At 35.1% G+C, this 25,352-nt stretch overlaps 1 protein-coding gene across 1 annotated transcript in view; it reads right to left on the bottom strand.

Moving 5' to 3' along the window:
• Galk (N-acetylgalactosamine kinase) overlaps positions 1-25,352 on the bottom strand; it is a 68,630-nt gene that overhangs the window by 42,605 nt on the left and 673 nt on the right. The window contains exons 2-4 of the mRNA XM_089103529.1: positions 15,148-15,318; positions 7,290-7,491; positions 1,074-1,182 (exon numbers count right to left, since the gene is read on the bottom strand). Of these exons, the coding sequence (XP_088959655.1) occupies positions 1,074-1,182; positions 7,290-7,491; positions 15,148-15,318 (482 nt within the window). The remainder of the gene's footprint in view (positions 1-1,073; positions 1,183-7,289; positions 7,492-15,147; positions 15,319-25,352) is intronic.

Below are 25,352 nucleotides of genomic sequence, written 5' to 3'. Positions count from 1 at the left end.
ACGCTTGAAAGGTGAACTAGAACTTTCAATTTCCAATCAAAAGAGCCCTCTCTGAAGTTTATACGAATATCAATTTCATAAGAACCATATATTCCCCCAGGGTATAGCGTTGCCAACCTGAGGGCAGGCAACACCCACCCTCAGGCCCTGGGGGACTGTGTCGACCCCGGAGTTTTCGGTATATGTTCTTTGAACTATTTTTAAAAAAATGGCTATCTCAAATTCTTATCGGATGGGTTTGAGAAAAAAGGGCGTGGAGGGGTGGATGGGGGGCTTGGTGCCCTCCGATCTCTTTTTTCTCTCAAAAAGTTAACTAGAACTTTCAATTTCCAATCAAATGAGCCCACTCTGAAGTTTATACGAGCATTCCTTCCATAAGAACCATATATGCCCCCAGGGCATAACTTACAACACCTGCTTCCGAACACTTGGGGGCTGTGTCGACACCGGAGTTTTTGTTATGTAATCATTGAACTATTTTTAACAAATGGCTATCTCAAAATTTTTATCGGATGCATTTGGGAAAAAAAGGGCGTGGGGGGCTAGTTGCCCTCCGATCACTTTTGAATCTTAAAAGGGGCACTGGGACTCTCGATTTCCAATCGAATAAGCTCCCTTTGAAGCTTACACCACGACCCCTTTCATATGAAGCGCCTCTGGGAAAAAATATTAATAAATAGATAATAATAAAACATTGGATTCGTATGGCCGTTACTATGGGCAACGCTATAGCGTTGCCTCTGATATGAATAACCTACTTTTCTTGGTTGTGTGCGTGACTCAAAAAATTAATCATTCATTATGAAAACAGCTTCGCAACCAAAATAATAAGAATTTCACCCCGTGGATCCAACTTAAGCCTATTCACACCTTAAAATCTCACATTTCAAAGATTTTTCTTTTGGCTTTTTCAAAATTATTATGCTGTAAGAGCAGTGTCACATTTTGGTCAGTGTTGCCACGTTGAACCGGGAAAATAAACTTGCAAATGTAGTAAAGTACCCTGGTTATTGTGACCAGATTCTACCGCTGCCACCAGATGTAGTAAAAAAAAAACTAACTCAAATTATTACCACGTTCAGCCATCAAAGCAATGGCTTGATCCATTCCTCCACCTTCAGTGCCAACAAATTTCTCACTTGTAGCACATAGGCCAGCTAATTCAGTTTTATCAAGACCAACCTGCAAATTGCCAAGATCAGATATGAATTCCTTTTAACTTGAATAGGAAAATAATATTTGGAAAAAAGTAAGAAGGTTGGACTCCTAGCGCTCTTAGTATGGACAAAAATACTTTTAAGTAGCCGCAGTTTCTATTCTGTTCCATCACTACTTCTTTATAAAACAAAGCCACCCTTTGTAGCTCTGATCGTTCTTCTTAGGATAGCATATTGCCCACTTATTATCTCGTGAATTTGTTTGCCCATCAGACTGGCTGCAAGGGCGGATCCAGGATTTTTTTATGGAGGGGGGGGGGCGCAAAATAGGTATATCCGATAAACTTGCGTTAGGAGCAAGTTTAATTAACGCAAACTTGCGTTAATTAAGTAAATTACACTACTTTAGACTACGTTAGGGGGTGGGGCGCCCTCCTCACTCCTCCCCTGGATCCGCCACTAACTGGTTGTAGCTTTTGCAGCTGCTATTAAATGATATAAACTAAACTTATGAATTCAAGTTAAGCCCTAAAAATGTGGAGCATTATGATTTATTGTTCTATATTTTTTTAAATGTTTTGATAGTCTTGATACAACAGCTCTTTTATTTATTTATTCTCAAATTTAAAAAATCAAAAAGGAAACTGTTGAGAATATCTCACCAAAATATTTCAACTATTGAGTTTTGTCTGAGTAGGGTAAAGGTATCTAAAAATTTAGGAAAATAACGATTTCAAGCTTTAAGTAGGGGGTGCGTTTTTGAATACAATTACAATTATATAATGATAAATGACTATCATATATAATAATAATTAATTATTAACTATTGTTTTCGCACAAAAACACCAAATAAAAAGAAGCTCCCCCCCCCTTTTCAATCATCAACGCCCCAAAAAATATTATGACAACTAAAATTTCCTTATTACCCTCCAAAGTTGGAATAGGTATTATTTGGTTAGAAAGACGAAATACTATTTGATTATAAAAGGTTTATATCTAGGATAATAAAATTAAGAGTAAATTAGAAATAAGAAGGTCTTGTCCAGTGGTGCCATTTGCAGTACATTTGGAGTTTTACTTTTAGTCGTTTATTTCCAAATTAGTAACTGGACAATATGCCAAAGAAAAGCAGTAATTTTATATCGGCTTTTTTGAATAGTACAAATTTGGAAAAAAGCACAAGACATATTTCAATACAAATTCTCATTTTCAGAGTTTCACAACACGTGAGATATCCGGACAAACCTAAAATCAGTAAAAACAATCAGTAAAGTAATCCGAAAATTAGTAGAAAAATTGAAACTGTAAAGAAAAAAAAACTATTCTTTATTGCTTTTGGCTTTACTGCAGCTATTATCTTTTTTCGATCGAAATGAGCCAAACATTTTTAAATAAGGGAACAATAACAGAAACAGAAACATTAGCCAGAAAAAATAAAGGGATGCGGCTACTTGGTGATGCATTTAACCATAAAATGAAAAGTAAATTTACTGGATTTCCATGATAGTAAGACCAAAGTTCGCCCAGTAACTGGACATTTCTGAAAAGTGATTTTATAAGAATTAGTTTATATTAAGGCAAAAGTATGCCAAAGTTAATGCCCATTAAAGTCTAGCACAAAAGTAAAAACCCCTAAATTGTCTCATATACCAAGCAAAGAACTGTTTTTTTTTTACCCCGGAAGGGGAAGGTCTTAAGTATTTCCATTCTTAAGAATGGAAGAGGGTATATTTCCTTTCAAACGTAAATTAGAAGCCTATTTAATAAGCAACAGTAATCATAGGCAGCTCAATCGCGCTACCTAAGTAAAGAACGATGCTGGCACAATGTATTATTTATTATTTTTTCCCTTAGAGCCGGGCACTTCGCATCGTAAAAACTTCGAAAGAGGCTCATTCAATTGTAATTGGAGTGGCTTGTGCCCTTTTTAATAGTCGAAAGTGATTGGAAGGAAACTAACCCCCTTCCACGCCCACCACTACCCGAAACATATCCAATCAAAATTTTGACATAGCCATTTTGTTCAGCGTAGTTGGGTTCCAGATATAAATTATGTTTTTGAGGAGGACACTTCGCCACAGCCCTCAGGGCAAGAGTTGTAAGTTATGCCGTGGGGACATATAAGGTTTTTATAGAAGGCGTTATCGTAGAAACTTCAAATAGGGCTTATTCGATTGGAAATTCAAGGGGCTAGTGCCCTTTTTAATAGTCGAAAGTGATTGGAATGCAACTACCCCCCCTCTCTCGTCAACCTTTTCCCCAAACACATCCAATCAAAATTTTGAGATAGCCATTTTATTTAACGTAGTTTTAAGTTCTGGAAATTAGGTCTTTGAGGATGACAACCCCCCTCCACAGCCCTCAGGGCAAGGGTCGTAAGTTGTGCCCTGGGGATATATAAGGTTTTTGTAGAACACGGTGTCGTAGAAACTTCAAAAAGGGCTCATTAGATTGGAAATTGAAATGGCTAGTGCCCTTTTTAATAGTAGAAAGTGATTAGAATGCAACTAACAACCCTTCCACGCCCACCATTTCCCCAAACACATCCAATAAATATTTTGAGGTAACCATTTTGTTCCAAGCAGTTCAAAGTTCAGGAAATTATACCTTTTAGCAGGGGACTCCCCTAACAGTCGTCAGGGCAAGGGGTATAAGTTATGCCCTGGGGGCATATAAAGTTTTTTTTCTAATCTTTGTCGTACAAAACTTCAAAAAGGGCTCATTCGATTGGAAATTCAAAGGTCTAGTGCTCTTTTTAATAGTCAAAAGTGATTGGAAGGCAACTAATACCCCTTACACGCCCACCATTTCCCAAAAAAAAATCCAATCGAAATTTTGAGATAGCCATTTTGTTCCACGAAGTTTAAAGTTCAGGAGATTATACCTTTGATTAGAATCCCCCCCCCACAGTCTTCAGGACAAGGGGTATATGTGATGCCCTTGGCGCATATAAGTTTTTATTGAAACCTTTGTCGTAGAAACTTGAAAAATGGCTTATTCGATTGGAAATTCAAAGGGCTAGTGCCCTTTTTATAGTCTCAAAATTGATTTGAGGGCAACTAACCCCCTCTCACGCCCACCTTTTCCCTAAACACATCTAATCAAAATTTTTAGATAGCCAATTTATTCAACGTAGTTGAGTTTAGGAAATTAGGTCTTTAAGGATGACAAACCCTCCACCTCCACAGCCCTCAGGGCAGAGGTTATAAGTTATGCCATAGGGACATATAAGGTTTTTTTTATAGAAAGAGATGTTGTAGAAACTTCAGAAAGGGCTCATTCAATTGGAAATTGAAAGGGCTAGTGCCCTTTCAATGGTCGAAAGTGATTGAAGGGCAATTAACCCCCCTCTCACGCCCACATTTTCCCCAAACACATCCAATGAAAATTTTGAGATATCCATTTTGTTCAACGTAGTCGAAAGTTCTGGAAATTAGGTCTTTTAGTATGATAACCCCATCAGAGCCCTCAGTGCAAGGATCGTAAGTTATTCTTGGGGCATATAAGGTTTATATAGAAAGTTGTTGTACAAATTTCAGAAAGGGCTCATTTGATTGGAAATTGTGAAATTGCCCTTTTTATTAGTCGAAAGTGAGTGGAAAGTAATTAACCCCCCTCTCACACCCACCATTTCCCCAAACACATTCAATCAAAGTTTAGAGATAGCCATTTTGTTCAACGTAGTTAAAAGTTTTGGAAATTCTGTGTTTAAGGATGACAAACCCCACAGAGCCCTGAGGGTAAAGGTCGTAAGTTATTTCCTGGGGGCATATAAGGCTTTTATAGATAGAGTTGTTGCGAAAACTTCAAAAGGGGCTGACTCAATGAAAAATTGAGAGGGCTAGTGATTTTTTTAACAGTTGAAAGTGATTGGAGGGTAATTAACCCCCCACTCATGCCCACCATTCCCCCAAACAGATCCAATCAAAATTTTCAGATAGCCATTTTGTTCAACGTTGCAGAAAAATCTGGAAATTAGGTCTTTGAGGATGACAACCCCCTCCGATCCCCAGGGCAAGGGTTGTAATTTAAGCCCTGGGGGAATATAAGGTTTGTATTGAAAGCGTTGTCGTAGAAACTTCGAAAAGGGTTCATTTGATTGGACATTGAAAGGGCTAATGCCTTTTTTAATAGTTGAAAGTGATTGGAGAGCGACCAACGCCCTTTTCACTCCCACCATATTCCCAGACACATCCAATCAAAATTTTGAGACAGCCATTTTGTTTAACGTAGTTGAAAGCTCTGGAAATTAGGTCTTAGAGGATGGCAACCACCCTCACAGCCTTTAGGGTAAGGGTTGTAATTTATACCCTGGGGGCATATAAGGTGTTTATATAAAGCGCTGTCATAGAAACTCAAAAAGGGCTATTTCGATTGGAAATCTAAAGGCCTAGTGCTCTTTTTAATAGTCGAGAGTGATTGGAAGGCTTGACATTTTATAGTAAAGATTGATGTGGGTATAATGTATTATTTTTTGTTGTTGTTGTTGTTTAGACCAGGGCTCTTCGTTTCGAAGGAGTTGTCGTAGGAACTTCAAAAAGGGCTCATTCGATTGAACATAGAAAGGACTGATGCCCTTTTTAATAGTCAAAATTTATTGGAGAGAAACTAATCCCCCTCACACGCCACCCTCCCATTTGCCTTTATGTTTAAAAACTAAATGTTTCCTTAAGATTAAATCAAAATGCACTGTGTTAACGCTAATTCCCAATAAGGCATCTCAGCAGTATCCCAAGAACGACTGAGGGTATTAGATTCCAAACTTTCGTGGCTACTTCTGCTCTTAAAGTTTAAACAAATCAAAATAGCGTAAGTGTATCCAAGCTATCAAACAAAGTAAACAGATTCTTTTGCGAATGGTATCAAGTTTTCCATTTCAGGTCAACTAGAGGAGGTATGAAACTAATTTAAACACTACTATTTGTCTCCAGATTTTTAAAAGGGTGTATGTTATTAAAAATTGCTGAAAATTTTTTTCCAGCATACAAATAGCAGGCCAAACTAAAAATTCTTAAAAAAAAACGAAAAGATTTAAAGTATTATTTTCTTTTTCCCTGAAAAGACTATGTCAATATAAAACGTACAGAAATTAATTAAAAAACTTTTTCCACAAAATAAGTTTTTCAAAGAAAAGTCAAGCACTCCATTAAACAAAAAATGAGCAAAAATATTATCAAATAATCTACCAAGCGTGAAACTACCACAAATCAGAATCGATAAATAAATGAAACCCAAAATGAACAGAAATTACAATAAATAACCGAGTAAAACTGAAAACGAGCAGAAATTAACATAAGTTGGGCTCAAGACCCCTGTGTCTTCCTAAGGCCAGAACATAGTTTGCACTTTACTGAAAAAAGTACAAATGGATGTGCATTGTCAGTTTAATATACATATACTGATATTTAGTAATCAAAATATTAATATTATTTGATTTATTAAAGTTATAAAAGTAAAAACATTTATATTTTTTTCAGTAAAGTGCAAATTATGTTCTGGCCTTGAATTTCGTTTCAATGGAGTGGCACCCCTGTTTTTTCTGATTTTTACATTAAATTTTTTTAAGTAGTTTTTATTAAGTAGCCTCGCCTTCTACTTGGCTGAATTAGTCCATTTACTCAAGCTAGCTAAGCACCCGATTCGTGTTTAATAATTTCAGTAAGAGGCCTTCTCTGAAGCTAGACTGGATTAGTGAAATAGGAAAACAGTTTGGAATACTACTAACGTTGTTTACTCTTTTAACATTTTCTGTTACAGAAAAGAAATTACAACAATAGCCAGTGATACCCACGCCTAAGAAGAAGTCAAAGATGTTGCGTATAGAGATAGGGAGGGATGGTTCCCCAACAAATTCCGTCAGTACTATTTGAAACACTGCCTCGGCCAATCTAGCCAAGCTAACTGTCTGTTGAGACCACATATTGCTTTACATCATATAAGGTAAGTCAGTTACTCAATATTGATCGGAGAAGATTAAATAAGGTTTAAAAATATCAAAATGAATTCAAATATAAACACGTAAGAAAAAGTTAAATCTCGATTTTATAAACACTTCAGCTAAAATAAGGTTCCCCGAACACCTGCCATCACCATTGTTTGCCACAGCAGAAAAGCAAAAATTAACTTACTCACCTTATAAATATGATTCATTATCATAGCGCCTGCACAAACAAGTGCACTGGAGCTTGATAAACCAGCAGAGGGCGGTATATCTCCAAGTATCAAAATGTCAACTCCAAGATTGATATTCAAATTCCTTTCTTTAACTAGGTTAATTACTCCAAGGACTCCAGATAATAAATAATTTGACCAATGAAAAGTTGTTTTATCAATGCTGAGGAGAAAAAAAACAGACTAAAAAGAGGTTTGTTGCAATATAAATTCCGCTAGATTTAAACTCCAACACTGGTTTATTAGAGGCAATAACCATCAGAGTTGAATTTTTTGGGGGACATACTTGGGCACCAAATAGGGGGGGAGGGGATATTTCCCTCCTCCCTAAAAATTCTAACCCCCTAGATTCTTAAAATACCTTATTTTTATTTTCTTTAAAAAATACCTTTTTTGGTATTTTCACCTGAAGAAAAAAATCGAAAAAAAACACCGTTGCCCCCCCCCCAATATTTTTTCGCGAATGGGTGCCCCTGTGGACATATTAAGTGACAGTTTGAAAGTAATACAAACTAAAGATGTGCCAGTGGAGGATTAAGGTGAGTGGTGCCACTTAACTTTTATTCAACAATATCGTTTTTCAAGGAATCTAAGATCCACTTTTAAGTCCTAAATTGAATAAAGGAACAGCGAACAACACAAGGTAACAAAACCGTTTAAGAATAAAAAAAAAATTTCAGTAAATGCAAAAAAGTAAATGCAAAAATTTACTTTATGGTAGGCCAACAGGAAACATTCGGTTGTCATAACCTTTTCAATCAAAATTCATAGTTCAGAGATTCTTTACAACTGACTCTTTTTTAAGAAATTTCAATAAAGCTCAGAAATAGTCTTTTTTTCAAGGCCAAGTGAACTTTTTTTTAAGAACTTGACTTTTAGGTAGTGTTGTAACTGGTAAAATTGGTTATTTTACGTATTTTACCGTAATTTTATGGGGCCCCGTAAAATTGGTATTTTACCTATTCGACGTAATTTATGCATTTTACCAATTTTACCGGTATTTTACGTATTTTACCAGTATTTTTATATATTTTACCAGCATGTTTTGCAACAAATTAGAAGGGAAATTGAAATTTCTAATATCCTATTTAAGACAGGGGCAATCGTATTGCATTACCTTTGGTAAACACCCATAAGGGTTCAATGCATTAATATTTGTTCATTTTTTTTCCTAGATGCACTTCATGTGGGAAGGGGTGGTCAAATAAGCTTTGGAGGGGGCTCAGTCAATAGGAAATCCAAAGTTCCAGTGCCTTTTTTTTAAGATTTAGCCTGCTTTTCGACGACTTGCTACCGAATCGTTTTTACTGACTACAGCAGTTGTTTTGTGCTGTGTTTCAGCAGTTGTTTTGAAAGAATCATCAGATAAATACAGAAATATCTCTAAGGGAGAGACGATGGGAGGGTGGAGGTATAAATTGATATATAATCCTCAGGGCCGTATCAAGGACTGTTGCGTGTGGGGGGAGGGGGCTTTGAAACAGGCAAGGTAACTTGAATCAGAATCTAGTTCTGAAGGAGAGGAGCTAGATTTGCAAGCAAATCCTGTTGAAGACAGTCTTAATGCCTGTGAAAGTGACTGAATGTTCCGCTCTTATGATTCAGTGCAAAGTTAATCAAAATCATCAAAGTGTTACAAACTTCTTTTTTAGCTGTATTCGGTATTTTTATAAATAAATAAAAAAAAACATGTATATGACATTAGTCTGGTCTCTGTAGGTAGTAAATTACTTAGTAATATGGTACTTTTTAGACTGAGAGATGCCGTAGACAAAAATTTAAGAGAAGAACAGTGCGGTTTTAGAAAAGGTAGAGGATGTGTTGACCAAATTTTCACTCTTAGGCTAATAATTGAGAGGTGGCTGAGCTTTCAAAACCCCTTTGGTCCTCAGTTTCATACATTATGAATTAGTGTTCGAATCAGTTTATAGAAGATTTTTGGTAAAAATTGTACCCTCATGTCATATACCAGACAAATACATTAGGGTGACTTGTGCTATGTACGAGAATAACAATACTGCGGATAAGGTCGGACCTGATGTAAGCAGCTGGTTTTGTATTAAATTAGGAGCTTAGCAAGGTTGTGTTCTATCCCCCTTTACAGGGATTATTCTGATTGACTTTGTTTTAAGGAGCACAGGAAAGGCAATGGGAGACCACGGAATCAAATGGGGAGGAAAAAGTCTACTGGACTTGGATTATGCTGATGATTTAAGCCTCCAAGATGAAAATGTGAGCAAAATGAATGAAGTTTTAGAGGTTTTGCGAGTTCAGAGTGCTAGAATAGGTTTGAAAATTAATGTTAAAAAGACTAAGTCACCAAGGCTAGGAATAAGTGAAAACGAAAAGATAACGTTGGGTAATGAAAAGATTGATCAAGTGGGCAGCTTCACTTACCTTGGTAGTATTATTAGTAAAGATGGTGGGAGCAGTGAAGATGTTAAAAGTAGAATAGCCAAGGCTCAGGGTGTATTTTCACAATTAAAAAAGTTTGGAAGAATAGGAAGATTAGTCTACAAACTAAGATTAGAATATTAGAAGCTACAGTGATGACAGTTGTCAGATACGGCTCTGAAGCACGGGCACTCTGAAAAGTGAATGAAGATTCGCTATATGTTTTCCACAGAAATTGCCTACGGATTGTTCTGGGTACGCGGCTGACTGGCCGTATTTCAAACAATAGTAGGCTATACGAAAAATGTAGTTCAATCCCGCTTTCTTGGGCTGTAATGAGAGAAAGGTTGAGGTGGCTAGGCCACGTTGTGCGGATGAAGGATGACATATTACCAAAGATTGTCCATTTCTGTCAACAATCTAGGGCTAAACAGAAAGCAGGTTATCCCCGTCTGTCTTGGGAGTACGAAATAAAGAAAGATTTAAAGGAAATAGGAACTTCGTGCGCGGGTGTAAAAAGGGAGGCTTTTAATAGATTGGGGTGGAGGAGGAGCGTGCGTAGCTGTGTTGGCCTCAGGCAGCTTGGTTCTGCGTTGAGTTGTTAGTAGTAGCAGTAGTAGTAGTGTATATGACATGAGGAATGTGGCTGGATACGGCTATTCAAATATGCAAGGCTGTTAGGGTAACATTTCTTAAGTTTAAATATAGAAAAAAAACTATATGATTTTACTCCAAAATAAGGCTAAATTTAATTTCTTTATTCTTTTTACAAAATGTATATCCGAAATCAGGCATTGTCCAATTGCTGAGGTATTACCTTAGGCACAAGATTACCAGAGGGATAAACTAGACAGTTAATTAAATTGATAAACTCTAGATAAAGCATTAGCTTTTTTAAGCCCAAGAAAATCAGAACCATTAAAAATTTTCATTGAAAGCTGTAAATAATGATTAAAAGAAATATTTAACTAGTCTTGTAGGTACATGGCAGCTTTAAAACACCAATTTTAACCTTCATTTCCTAGGGAGTACCTTATTTTACCAATTTTACCTTATTTAAGCAATTTTACTTACCGATTTTCTATTTTACGGCAGTTTTTCAACACTACTATTAGGTATCTACCAAAATAAACAAGCTCTAAAAAGTCACCCAAAAAAATAGCTCAATTTTACGGAGTCGAAACAATGAACGCCCGGTCAGAGACGACATGACTATTATGATAGAGATCAAGGTTTCAAACTTAAAATTCCAAAATCGAAGTTAAAATTCATTAATATTGCATTGAATGTAAAAACTTAAAAAACCCTAGCAGAAGAACACAAAGAAAACTTTGTTTTAAATAACATCAAATTTGATGACATACAAATAATTTATGGAAAAGTTATCGTTTTAATTTTTTTTATTTTTTTATTTTAAGTGCTCCTAAAATGTGGGACTTTGGAGACAGAGACAACATGACTATTATGATAAAAATCAAGGTTTCCTCTGTCGAGAGAAGCATAACTGGTGAAAAAAAAGTGGTAAATAGCAAGCCAAATTGATAACCAGTACCGCAGCCTAAATATTCCTATTCATTCTTTTTTGCTAAGAGCAATTTTTTGAAAAAAAAAACAACTTTAAACTTAAATCATGTACTGGAATGACTGACTAATTTTGGACAACATCAATTTACTATGTAATCATCAAACATATTTCGAAATACTGTTTTATGGTTAAAGAATACTGAAAAATATTTTAAAAACAGGCGAAACTGAATTCTAACCCAAAAAAATTGTTGGTTGTAAGTTTTTTTTGAAAGGTAGTTTTTCTCAAGATAAAAGTTATGACAGGACATAAAAGCACACAATTCATTTTCCTTCGTATTTTTGAAAATATTAAAGTTTGAATCTGCAAACAATAAAAGTTGTTTGGCAAAATGAAACGATTTTTTAAATATGTGAGTGGAAATGGTACAAAAGTAAACTACAACCAACCCATCAGGGCGACCACAAACCCCTTATATGCTGTTGACACTACTACAGGATGTCACATAGAAAAACAGTTTAAAAAAAAGCTAGAATCGGGTAAGAAAATAGATTATTTGGCTGTTATTCAAACAACTAAATAGCGACTTTGAGCAGAGGAGAACACCAAAAAAAACGGAGGCCCAACTATGCCAAGGGGACAACAAGCTAAGAACCAGTTTATCCTGAAATATTTTAACATCAAAAATTTCTATTCAGAAGGTCAATTCAAAGGGGCCTACCCATCCTTCTAGTCTTATCCAGCTCCCCAAAATCATTTTAGCAACACTAAACATAGTAACAATATAAGTAAGCAGACTAAAGTGGTTCTTCAACAACTTAATTAGTCACTCTTTGAATACTAAATAAAAACCTTCGTTTTATAGACCCTTTAGCTGTGCTGGTTAAGTAAACAATAAGCTTGAGTCCCATGTCGTTTAATTGTAGTTCGTTCGTTTTATGAAATTTCGTTCAGAAGATCGCTTCAAATAGGGCCTAGCCAGCCTTCTAGTCTTATTCAGCTCCCCAAAATCATTTTAGCAACACTAAACATAGCACCAATACAAGTAAGCAGACTAAAGTGGTCCTTCAACAACTTAATTAGTCAGTCTTTGAATACTAAATAAAAACTTTCGTTTTGTAGACCTTTTAGCTGTTCTGGTTAAGTAAACAATAAGCTTGAGTCCCATGTGGTTTAATTGTAATTCATTCATTTTTGAAATTTCGTTCAGAAGATCGATTCAAACAGGGCCTAGCCACCCTTCTTGTCTTATCCAGCACACCGAAATCGCTTTTAGCAACATTAGGTATAGCACCAATATAAGCAAGCAGACTAGATTTGTTCTTGAACAACTTAATTAACCGCCCTTTGAATACCTAATGAAAACCATCGTTTTGTAAAACTCTTAGCTGTGATGGTTAAGCAGACGATAAGCTTCAATAAAATGTGGTACAATTGTTGTTCTATTTGGCCAAATGTTTGATGTTCATCTCAAGTCTCTTCAAGTTTTGCACAATAATGGAAGATTAATTCTAGCTGATGAACAATGTAATACCTCCTTCTAATTTAAAAACAAATTAAAGTTGTGCCAGTGTATGAATTATTCTTCTTTAGTAATGTTAAATTTAAGCATCTTAATAATACAGGAACGTGTTTTGCTAATACGTTTGTTTGTCGAAATGAGAGCCAAGGTCATAATGCCAGATAGGTTAAAGATATTAAGATGCCAAGTATATACTTGCTACGTTCGGAATTTTCTTTTCGTGTCCAGGGCGAGACATCCTGGTAAAAAGTTTTAAGAAACATTCAAAATACTTCAAAAGAGAATCTAAAAAATATGTGATGCTCATTGTGGAAGTAAGGTGCTCAACAGATCTATTTGTCTTTTCCCTTTTTTGGATGTTTTTTGCCAAGTTATGTTTTGTATATGTGCATTTATTCATCCCTATTTCTGAAGATACGAAACTGTCATGTTAGGGAAGGATTTTAAAATTGAGTAACACTGTATGTGTTCTTTCACTTCGTCTTTATTTTTGGTTTGCTGTTCATTTTTTACTGAAATTTCTTGTGTATTTTAGCTACTAAGGCTTCTAAGAGCTTATTGGATAATTATTACTTATGCATTGCTCTTCAATCTATTTCAAACAAATTGAATAGAACAAAAGAAAATTCTAGGATTGATTTATTGATTATCATAAAAAATTGATATTTGTCTACCAACTAGGAGTGCAAACAAGAGCTGCAATGAGGCTTTTATTCAGTTGCTCCTAAATAAGATTATAAAAAGCAGATAGGCAAAAATGTACTTATAAAATGAACCAATTATCCAGTGGCGGCTCTGGCATGTCTTGCATCCGGGGCAAAATTTTGATTAGCACCCCCACCCTATCTCCCAAAAATTTCAGGCAACATTTAAAAATAAAATTATTTACTAACAAAACTTTTATTTATTAGAACATTTTATTTATGTATTAACAAAATTTTGCATCTATTTAAATCTGAATTTTCTTACTTCAGCCTCTGCAAAATTATTAATGGTCTCAACCTCCTGTAAAATACCAACAGGTTTGAATACAAAATACCACATAAAAAAACATTAATATTTATTAAATTTGGTCTACTTACTTTTTTTTCAAATAATGGTGACGAAGATATGGGGAAAATGAAAATTTCTGATTCAATTTGCTTATACTTACTGCCAACTGCATCTTCTATTGTATTAAAAAAAAATCCAAAAATAACAAAATTAATCAATTGTTTGATTATTTACCATTTGATTTTTTATCATTATTTACCATTAGATTATTCATTTGAATTTTTGCACCTTTATAATCTTTTGCCCTGGGCAAATACCTCCTCTGTCCCCCTTTAAAACCACCTTAGCCATTATCACCAACTTGCAACCATCCACTAGGCCGCTAGCATGTTAATGGTACTCAAAGGTCCCATTTTTTTTTGGGGGGGGGGGGGGGGCTTTATGGTACATATTCCAGGCATTGTCAGTCTGAATTTATAACAAGTCCTTCAAATTGACAAATAAAATGTCCTTCAAATAAGCCTCACCCTAATATCATCCATTAGCAGCCATAACTGGGATAAATAAAAGAAAAAGTAAAAATAAACGTGGACATCAGAGTTACCATTCTGAGATTCAACTTCCTTTGAACAGAGATAAAGTGTTATAAATATCCATTGAAGGGGTTTTGACAGTAGCAATTCCAGTATGTATTTTTTCAATCCCATGCCACTTATAAAACATTGTTAAGCCATATCCAGGAAACAATTATCAATTCTAAACCCGCATCAACTTTGAAATTTCAACACAAGATGGCTTCTTGAAAAATCCATCTTTCCCATTCTGTTTTTATATGAGCAGGGATTTGCTCTTGACAAGGTTGTAGCTACAGCAGTAACCATGTAATTTATTCTAAGGTTTTGCATTATGAGCAATCGACAAAGGTATTACCTTATTTTCCTCTTTTTTTTGCTTTATGGCATACATTGACCTCTAAACTTTTTTAGATTCTTGACACTTTTGACATTTTTTTACATTGCCATTCTTTATTCACATTGGCAACAATTGATTTTCTACCTTCAAGGGGTGGAAACAAGGGCTGCAATGTGACGCTTTTCTTCTGGTGCTGCTAAAATAAGTTTATAAGAAGCAGATAGGCAAAAATGCACCTGTAAAATGAACCCATTATCACCAACCTGTGACAATTAACTAGGTGACCACATTTGACCTGGTTGTTGCTTCAGCAGGAACCATGTGGTTTATTCTAAGGGTTGTCCATTATGCGTAATTGACAAAGCTATTACCTTATTTTCCTTTTTATTAGCCATAGAACAGAAAGACATTATGACCAATGTCGTTTCGGGAGCAGTCATTCCACATTTTTCCTTTTTAGATTTTGTACTTACATAATTTTAGTCAAATCCACTTCAACATTCCCATACTCAGATGCAGTATTTCTGAGACTAAGAAGGGTAGAATCAGGAATGCGCTTAAATGCTGCATGGATGCTTTGCTCTAGAGCCATTGGTAAAACTGAATATCCACAATAATCAATGTGCTCTCCGATAAGGTTTACTCTAGAAAAAAAAAAACAAAAAAAAATATACATTCAATTACTTTTGGCTTTAATGTTACTAAATCTTGAAGTGTATCTTTTTTACTCAAATATTACAAGAAGTGTTGTATTTTATTTTGCAGGTCTGTTCAGGATTCCAATATCAACTTTTATTTTATATGGATTGATACCTTTATTTTCAAAAAGGTCTGAAAATAATACAACAATGAAACAAAAATAGCCACTACTAGAAGGCCAAATGACCTCAGCATAGTGGCTCAAATAACTAACCAAATTGCATAATCAAGTGACACACACACACACACACAAAAACAGTTGCATACATAATACTTGTAGAACCTACTCTCAACATGGCTCTAAAACATGGATGCTTCAAAATACTATCAAAGACACCTTAACTGTTTTTAAAGTGAGTTGTCTAGATAGTTTTAGGTACTTTGACCTTCATCAGACAAAAGGCTGTACAAGAGATGTACTTTGATCCCTTATAGGGATATAATGAAAGAAAGTTCATGATGACTAGGCCACACTTTGAGGATGATAGATTGCCAAAGATTGTGCTTTTTAACCATCAGGGGCAAGACATACAGCAAGTTTCCAAAAAGCATGGGGTGAGAAGAGGTCATCAGAAAGGATTTAAAGGAAACTGGAACTTTGTACATGCAAGGGGGAGGAGGGGTAAAGTTTTGAATATATTAAGATGGAGAAGAACTGTGCACAGCTTTATTAGCATCAGGTTGTTTGGTTCTGCAACAAGCTGTTAGTAGTGGTATTGGTAGTCCATCTACAAAATAAGAAGCATCTACAAAATAAGAATGTATGTGTTTATGAAAACATATGCAATTTATCTGATGGTAGTCACTGAAATTTAAGTGTATGTTGCAAATAAAATAATGATTATGAGTAATATAATTAAGTGTGTTAATGAACAATAACATTAAAGTGTGTGTTGCAAAAAAATTATAATAATAATGAGTAATATAACTGGTTATGTTTGAAAATTTAATTTGGTGTCTCTTTCTTTTTTTTATTTAACCCCTTCCAAAATTGAGGCTAGCTACAAGCCTAATATAAAAACCAATGGAAAAAAACTTACATACCAATGGGGGAAAGAAGTCAATTAGATGAGGATGGGGGATATTTCTGTGCCTAGTTTAGCCTTCCATTTGACAGTTTTTAAAATTTTCTTAATTGGATTTCAAAGTTCTCACACAAAGTTGAAGTTTTTATTTTGAGATTAAAGTTATGTATGTACATATTCAACTTTTCAAAGCTTGATTAGTAACCTATCATTTGTGCTTATTGTTTACTCTGTCTTTTAATCTACCTTTTCTATTTTTGAATTCATAAGAAAAAATAATTAATAATAAGAAATTTCCAAGAAATTTTATTTCCCTGTGCCAATCAATTCAGCATTAAAAACTGAAGCAAAAATATTTTATATTAATGTTTAATATATATTTCAAAATATTTTGAAATGTTTTCTACTTATAGAAATTTCAATAACTGGAAGCTTTTTTCAAAAACATTTAAAGCAACAGACAGAAAATCAAAAACTGTCGGAAATGTATTCAACTCACTTTTTTGGGCTGAGATGTACTTCCACAGTTAAAGTGTTTGAAAATTTCTCTGAAATTCTTATTTGGCTAAGCCATTTATAAATTATTAAATTGCTGTTTCTTTTTATTAAGAAAAAACAATAGAGCAATAACTGATAGATGGAAGTGGTTGAGACTAGTGAACCTTTAAACATTTACACACCTCAAAATCCCAAAAGGTGCCAAATCTGTACAGTAAGTCAAAGAAAAGAAATAGAGAAAAAATTGCATCTATTTGTGCTATAGCCCCCATTATCAAATAAAATAGCCCAACACTGTTATAAATTAATCCCCAGCTCAAGTTAAGGAATACTAGATAACTATGACAATTCTGACTAGCCTACTTGTAACTACTACTGCCAACAATATCAACTAGGCTACTTGCAACTGTGACTGCAGCTGTGACAACTTGACACTGACTGCTTGCAACTACAATTAAATGTGGCTGCAATTGTGATTACTTGCGATGGCATCCCATTAAAAAAAAACATTCCTCCAAAGTTTATACAGCCACCCCAGTAAAGAACAATGTTGGCACAGTGTATTATTTTTTTCCATGCCAGTGCACTTTGTATCAAAGGAGTTGTCATAGAAACTTCCAAAAGGGCTCATTCGATTGGAAATTGGAATGGCTAGTGCCCTTTTTAATAGTCAAAAGTGATTGGAAGGCAACTAACACCCCTTCCACACCAACCATTTCCCCAAACACATCAATCAAAATTTTGAGATAGCCATTTAATTTAATGTAGTTGATTTCCAAATAGAAATTATGTTTTTGAGGAGGACACTCCCCCACAGCCCTCAGGGCAAGGGTTGTAAGTTATGCCCAGGGGGCATATAAGGTTTTTTTTATAGAAAGCGTTGTTGCAGAAACTTGAAAAAGGCTTGTTTGATTGGAAATACAAAGGGCTAGTGCCCTTTTTAATAGTCGAAAGTGATTGGAAGGCAACTAACCCCCTCTCACACCCACCATTTCGCCAAACACATACAATCAAAATTTTGAGATAGCCATTTTGTTCAACGTAGTTGAAAGTTCTGGAAATTAGTACTTTGAGGATGACAAAACCCCAGGAGCCCTCAGGGCAAGGGTTATAATTTATGCCCTGGGGGCAAATAAGGTTTTCATAGAAAGTGTTGTTGTAGAAACTTCAAAAAGGGCTCATCTGATTGGAAATTGAAATGGATAGTGCCCTTTTTAATAGTCGAAAGTAATTGGAAGGAAACTAACACCCCTTCCATGCCCACTATTTATCCAAACACATCCAATAAAAATTTTGAGAGAGCTATTTTGTTCGAAGTATTTGAAAGGTCTGGAAATTATATCTAAGAGGATGACAGTCCCCCCACAGCCCTCAGGGTAAGGGTTTTATGTTATTCCCTGGGGGCATATAAGGTTTTTATTGAAAGCTTTGTTGTAGAAACTTGAAAAAGGGCTCATTTGATTGGAAATTCAAAGGGCTAGTGCCTTTTTTAATAGTTGAAAGTGATTTGAGGGCAACTAACCCCCCTCTCATGCCCAACTTTTCCCCAAACACATCCAATCCAAATTTTTAGATAACCATTTTGTTTAAAGTAGTTAAAAGTTTTAGACATTAGGTCTTTGAGGATGATAACCCCCAGAGCCCTTGGGGCAAGGGTTATAAGTTATGCCCTGGGGGTATATAATATTTTATATCAAGTGATGTTGTAGAAACTTCAAAAAGGGCTCATTTGATTGGAAATTAGAAGGGCGTGTGCCCTTTTTAATAGTCAATAGTGATTGGAGGATACCTAACACCACTCTCACACCCACCATTTCCCTGAACACATCCAATCAAAACTTTGAGATAAGTCTTTTTGTTTGATGTAGTTAAAAGTCTGGAAATTATTTCTTTGATGACGCTACTCCCCCCACAGCTTTCAGGGCAAGGGTTGTAAGTAATGTCCTGGAGGCATATAAGGTTTTTTCTTATAGAAAGCATTGTCATAGAAACTTCAAAAAGGAATCATTCCATTGGAAAATTTAAACAGTTAGTGCCCTTTTTAATAGTCAAAAGTGAATTGATGGCAAGTAGCCCCATCTCATGCTTACCATTTCCCCAAACACTTCCAATCAAGATTTTGAGATAGTAATTTTTTTCAACAAAGTTCAAAGGTCCGGAAATTATGTATTTGAGGATGACAACCCCCTCACAGCCGTCAGGTCAAGGGTTGTAAGTTATGCCCTGGGGCATATAAGGTTGTTATAGATAGCTTTGTCGTAGAAACTTGAAAAAGTTTCATTCAATGGAAAATTGAAAGGGCTAGAACCCTTTTTAATAGTCAATAAGTGATTGGAGGGCAACTAACCCCCCTTTCAAGCCCACCATTTCCCCAAACACATCCATTCAAATTTTGAGATAGCAATTTTGTTCAATGTAGTTGAAAGTTCTGGAAATTAGGTTTTTGAAGATGACAGACCCCCCCCCCCAGCCCTCAGGGCAAGGGTTGTAAGTTATGCCCCGGAGGCATAAAAGGTTTTTATTGAAAGCATTGTTGTACAAACTTCAAAAGGGATCATTTGATTGAAAATTGAAAGGGCTAGTGCCTTTTTTAATAGTCAAAAGTGATTTGAAGGCAACTAACCCCCCTCTCATGACCACCTTTTCCCCAAACACATCCAATCAAAATTTTTAGATAACCATTTTGTACAAAGTAGTTGAAAGTTTTAGAAATTAGGTCTATGAGGATGATAACCCCCTCAGAGCCCTCAGGGCAAGGGTTGTAAGTTCTGCCTTGGGGGAATATAAGATTTTATATCAAGTGATGTTGTAGAAACTTCAAAAAGCGCTCATTCGATTGTAAATTAGAAGGGTTTGTGCCCCTTTTAATAGTCAAAAGTGATTGGAGGATAACAAACACCCCTGTGACACCCACCATTTCCCTGAACACATCCAATCAAAATTTTGAGATAGCCATTTTGTTTGACATAGTTAAAAAGACAGGAAATTATTTTTTTGAGGATGTCACTCCCCCAACAGCTTTCAGGGCAAGGGTTGTAAGTTATGTCCTGGGGGCAAATAAGTTTTTTTTTTTTTACAGAAAGCATTGTCATAGAAACTTCAAAACGGAATCATTCCCTTGGAAATTAGAAGGGCTTGTGCCCCTTTTAATAGTCAAAAGTGATTGGAGGATAACAAACACCCCTGTGACACCCACCATTTCCCTGAACACATCCAATCAAAATTTTGAGATAGCCATTTTGTTAGACATAGTTAAAAAGACTGGAAATTATTTTTTTGAGGATGTCACTCCCCCAACAGCTGTCAGGGCAAGGGGTGTAAGTTATGTCCTGGGGGCATATAAGTTTTTTTTTTTTTTACAGAAAGCATTGTCATAGAAACTTCAAAAAGGAATCATTCCAGTGGAAATTTAAATGGCTAGTGCCCTTTTAATAGTCAAAAGTGAATTGATGGCAAGCAGCCCCCATCTCATGCCCACCATTTTCCCAAACACATCCAATCAAAATTTTGAGATAGCCATTTTGTTCAATGTAGTTCAAAGGTCCAGAAATTATGTCTTTGAGAAAGACAACATCCTCAGAGCCCTCAGCTCAAGGGTTGTAAGTTATGCCCTGGGGCATAAAAGGTTTTTATAGAAAGCATTGTTGTAGAAACTTGAAAAAGGTTCATTCAATGGGAAAATGAAAGGGCTAGTGCCTTTTTTAATAGTCGGAAGTGATTGGAGGGCAACTGACCTCCCTCTCACACCCACCATTTCCCCAAACACATCCAATCAAATTTTGAGATAGTTAATTTTCTTCTGTGTAGTTGAAATTTCTGGAAATTAGGTCTTTGAGGATGACACCCCCCCCAGCCCTCAGGGCAAGGGTTATAAGTTATGCCCCGAGGGCATAAAAAGTTTTTATTGAAAGTATTGTTGCACAAACTTCAAAAGGGCTCATTTGATTGGAAATTGGAAGGGTTAGTACCCATTCTTATAGTCAAAATGAATTGAAGGCAAGCAGACCCTGTCTCATGCCCACTATTTCCCCAATCACATCCAATCAAAATTTTGAGGTAGCCATTTTGTTCCACGTAGTTGAAAGGTCCAGAAATTATGTCTTTGAGGATGACAAACCCCGCACAGACCTCAAGTTAAGGGCTGTAAGTTATGCCCTGGGGCATATAAGGTTTTTATAGAAAGCGTTGTCGTAGAAACTTGAAAAAGGCTCATTCAATGGGAAATTGAAAGGGCTAGTGCCCTTTTTTAATAGTTGGAAGTGATTGGAGGACAACTGACCTCCCTCTCATGCCCACCATTCCCCCAAACACATCCAATCAAATTCTGAGATAGCAATTTTCTTCAATGTAGTTAAACTTTCTGGAAATTAGGTCTTTGATGATGACAACCCCCCCCCCCCCAGTCCTCAGGGCAAGGGTTGTATGTTATGTCCTGGGGGCATAAAAGGTTTTTATTGAAAGCGTTGTTGTACAAACTTCGAAAGGAATCATTTGATTGGAAACTGAAAGGGCTAGTGCCTTTTTTAATAGTTGAAAGTGATTGGAGAGCAACTAAAACCCCTCTCACAACCACCATTTCCCAAAACACATCCAATCAAAATTTGAGATAGCCCTTTAGTTTAACATAGTTGAAAGTTCTGGAAATTAGGTCTTTGAGGATGACAACCCCCTCAGAGCCCTCAGGGCAAGGGTTGTAATTTATGCCCTAGGGGCACATATGGTGTTTATAGAAAACGTTGTCATAGGAACTCAAAAAGGGCTCACTCAATTGGAAATTGAAAGGGCTAGTGCTCTTTTTAATATTTGAAAGTGATTGGAAGGCTTCACATGTTTATAGTAAAGATTGATGTGGGTACAATGTATTAGCATTTTTTTCTTTCTTTTTGTTTAAACCAGGGCACTTTGTATCAAAGGAGTTGTCTTAGGAACTTCAAAAAGGGCTCATTTAATTCAAAATAGAATGGATTAATGCCCTTTTTAATAGTCAAAAGTGATTTGAGGTTAACTAGTCTCCCTCCCACGCCCACCCTCCCATTTGCCCATTATGGTTAAAAACTAAATTTTGCCTTAAAATTAAATCAAAATGCACAGTGTTAATGCTAATACCCAATAAGGCATCTCTGCAGTATTTCAAGAACAACTGAGGGTATTATGTTCAAACTTTTGGGGCTACTTCTGTTCTTAAAATTTAGCCAAATCAAAATAGCATAACCATATCCAAGCTATACAAAAAAGTAAACAGATTTTTTTTGCAAATGGTATCAGGTTTTCTATTTCAGGTCAACTAGAGGAGGTATGAAACTAAATTAAACACTACTATTTGTGTCCACTTTTTTTAAAAGGGTGTATGTTGTTAAAAAATGCTGAAATTTTTTCTTCTGCCTACAAATAGCAGGCCAAACTAAAAAGTCTTAAAAAAAAGATTTAAAGAATTATTTTCTTTTTCCCTGAGAAGACTATGTCAATATAGAATGAACAGAAATTATTAAATTAAAAAAACTTTTTTGACAAAATAAGTTTTTCAATGAAAAGTAAAGAACTCCATTAAACCAAAAATAAGCAAAAATCAAATAATATACCAAGTGTGAAACTACCACAAATCAGCATTGATAAATAAATGAAACCCAAAACAAGCAGAAATTACAGTAGATAACTGAGTCAAACTCAAAATGAGCAGAAATTAACATGAGTAGGGCTCAAAACCCCCTATGCCTTCCCAAGGCCAGAACATAATTTGCACTTTACTGAAAAAATTACAAATGAATGTGCATTGTCATTTAATATACATATCCTGATATTTAGTAATCAAAATGTCAATATTATTTGATAGTTATAAAAGTAAAAACATTTATATTTTTTTCAGTAAAGTGCAAATTACATTCTGGCCTTGGGAGGGCATAGGGGTTTTGAGCCTAACTTTTGTTAATTTCTGCTCGTTTTGAGTTTGACTTGGTTATTTATTGTAATTTCTGCTCGTTTTGGGTTTCATTTATTTATTGATGCTAATTTGTGGTAGTTTCATGCTTGGTAGATTATTTGAGTTTATTTTTGCTCATTTTTTGTTTAATGGAGTTCTTTACTTTTCTTTGAAAGATTTATTTTGTGGAAAACGTTTTTTTAATTAATAATAAATAAACAAGCAAAGCATTGTATATTTTTTTCAGTAAAGTGTAAATTATGTTCTGGCCTTCTGAAGGCATAGGGGTTGTGAGCCCTAATCATGTTAATTTCTGCTTGTTTTGAGTTTGACTCGGTTATTTATTGTAATTTCTGCTCGTTTTGGGTTTTATTTATTTGTTTATGGTGATTTGTGGTAGTTTGATGCTTGGTAGATTATTTGATTTGATTTTTTCACATTTTCGGTTTAATGGAGTTCTTTACTGTTCTTTGAAAAACTTATTTTGTAAAAAAAGTTTTTTTTAATTAATAATAACAAAACATTGAAGCCTTACAGTCTTTACTATAGGCAATGCTATTGTGTTGCATCTGATTTCTTTCATATATGTAAACTTAGACTAGTGTTGGTGAATAATTTGATAAAACAATATATTGATATTTTTACTTTTGATATTCAATAGGCTATATTGATTTCAATATTTTCTATATATTAATTTTAATATTGTTGACAGTTTTTTTGCCCAGATTAGCTTTGGATTTTGGCAAAATTCAATGAAAAAATTTCTAATTAAAGAGTATTTTGCACAATTTTTTTCCAAATTTTGAATCAAATACAAAAAAAAACTTCTATTATGTGAACCAAATATAACAAAACCATGATTTGGAATTACTCAGGGTAAAGAAAAATAAGATACTGGCTAGACAGCTGTTGTGTTTTGGGAGTTGTTCTTAAATAATTTGGACAAAAAGTTAAAATTAGTGTAAAGAGTGAGGCATTGAGGAGGGGGATTTGTCCTTATATACAGGATTTTTTTTTAAGTTTTAATATTGCCCCTTACTTTTAGTTAAAAAAAACTAGATTTTCATTTAATTTCTGATTGTTTTTAAAATAATGCCAGAAAATCTGCCTTTTTGCTCCATGGGAAATCCCTCCAAGAAAATTCCACCTTAGAAAGTTCCTTCTGTGTAAGATCTCCCATTCCTGCTGAAAATTCCTCCAAAAACTTTTTGCAGATAATTCTGCCTGGAAAATTATTTTTAAGCCTACTTTTGTTTGAAAAAAGACCTGATTTTCTTTCAATTTCTAATTGTTCTTGAAATCCTCCCTCTATAAGAAAATTTTTCCTGGAAATTCTCCCCTCCAAATGTCTCGATGGAAAGTTTCTCCCATGTGAAATTCCCCCATGAAGAATCTCCCACATATAAAATCCTCCCCCCCCCCACAAAAAACAGCCTACTCTAGACAGTCTCCACTCCTTTGAAAAATTTCCCAGAATATCTCCATGTGTAAAATTGAATTGACAAAGAAAAAGTAAAAAAAAAAAAAAAAATAATGTTGCATAAGAATTCTGGTAAATTCCCCATCCCCATGTATAGTGTCCCTTTGAATGTTCTTCCCCAGAAACTTCCCTCACCATGGAAAATTCTTTCCTTGGAAAATCCCCCTCCTTAAAATTCACATCCCCTTAAAATGTCTGTTTACTTTCCAATAGCAAATACTATATGTAAACACTGGACAAATTTCACAAGTTACAACCATATTCTCCCGGGACTTTCAGGGTTGTGTCTTCCTCAGAGCCATGATAATAGATCTTTCAACTATGCTGATCAAAATGGCTATCTCAAAATTTTGATTGGATGACTTTAGGAAAAAAGGAGCACGGAAAGGAGGGGGAAATCTTGTTACCCTCTAATCATTTTGGTCATGAAAAGGGGAACTAGAACTGTAATCTATGTTAAAACAAGCCCCCTCCCATTCTTATATGGTCATTGGTTCCACACAATCACCCTGGCAAAGAAAAAAAAACACATACACACACAAAACAGAACAAATAAACATGCATCCATGATCTTTCTTCTGGCAAAAATTAAAAAAAATTCACATTTTTGCAGATGGAATTAGAAAACCTTACAGTGATTCTCTGATATGCAAATCTGATGGTGAGATTTTTATTAAGCTGCATTGACTTTTTAGGGGCATTTCCAGTAAATTTTTATCAAATCATATTATTGACTTACAAATAAAGTGAATATACCATTTGATGACTTTTTTCATGCTGAATACAAATATAATAATCATTCCTGCTTGAAATGATTTTTATCCCCCCCCCCTATATATGTCAATTCAGGATATACATTTGCACATTTGGGGGTGGGGGTTAGGTTAGGGGGGGGCTAAAACTCATTTCCAACAAAAATAATTATTATATTTGTAATCAGCATAAAAAAGGCATCAAATGGTATATTCACTTTAGTTGTTACTTAATAATATGATTTGGTAAAACTTTACAGCATTTCCACCCTTTCTAAGAAATCATACAAATTTTCCCATGTTTGTA

This window comes from Artemia sp. Qi Xiang Cuo, chromosome 2 (genome assembly GCF_049724085.1).
Source record: "Artemia sp. Qi Xiang Cuo chromosome 2, ASM4972408v1, whole genome shotgun sequence".
NCBI classification, from domain to species: Eukaryota; Metazoa; Arthropoda; class Branchiopoda; order Anostraca; family Artemiidae; genus Artemia; species Artemia sp. Qi Xiang Cuo.
Note: the sequence above shows the minus strand (reverse complement) of the source record. Positions and strands in the feature narration are given on the sequence as shown.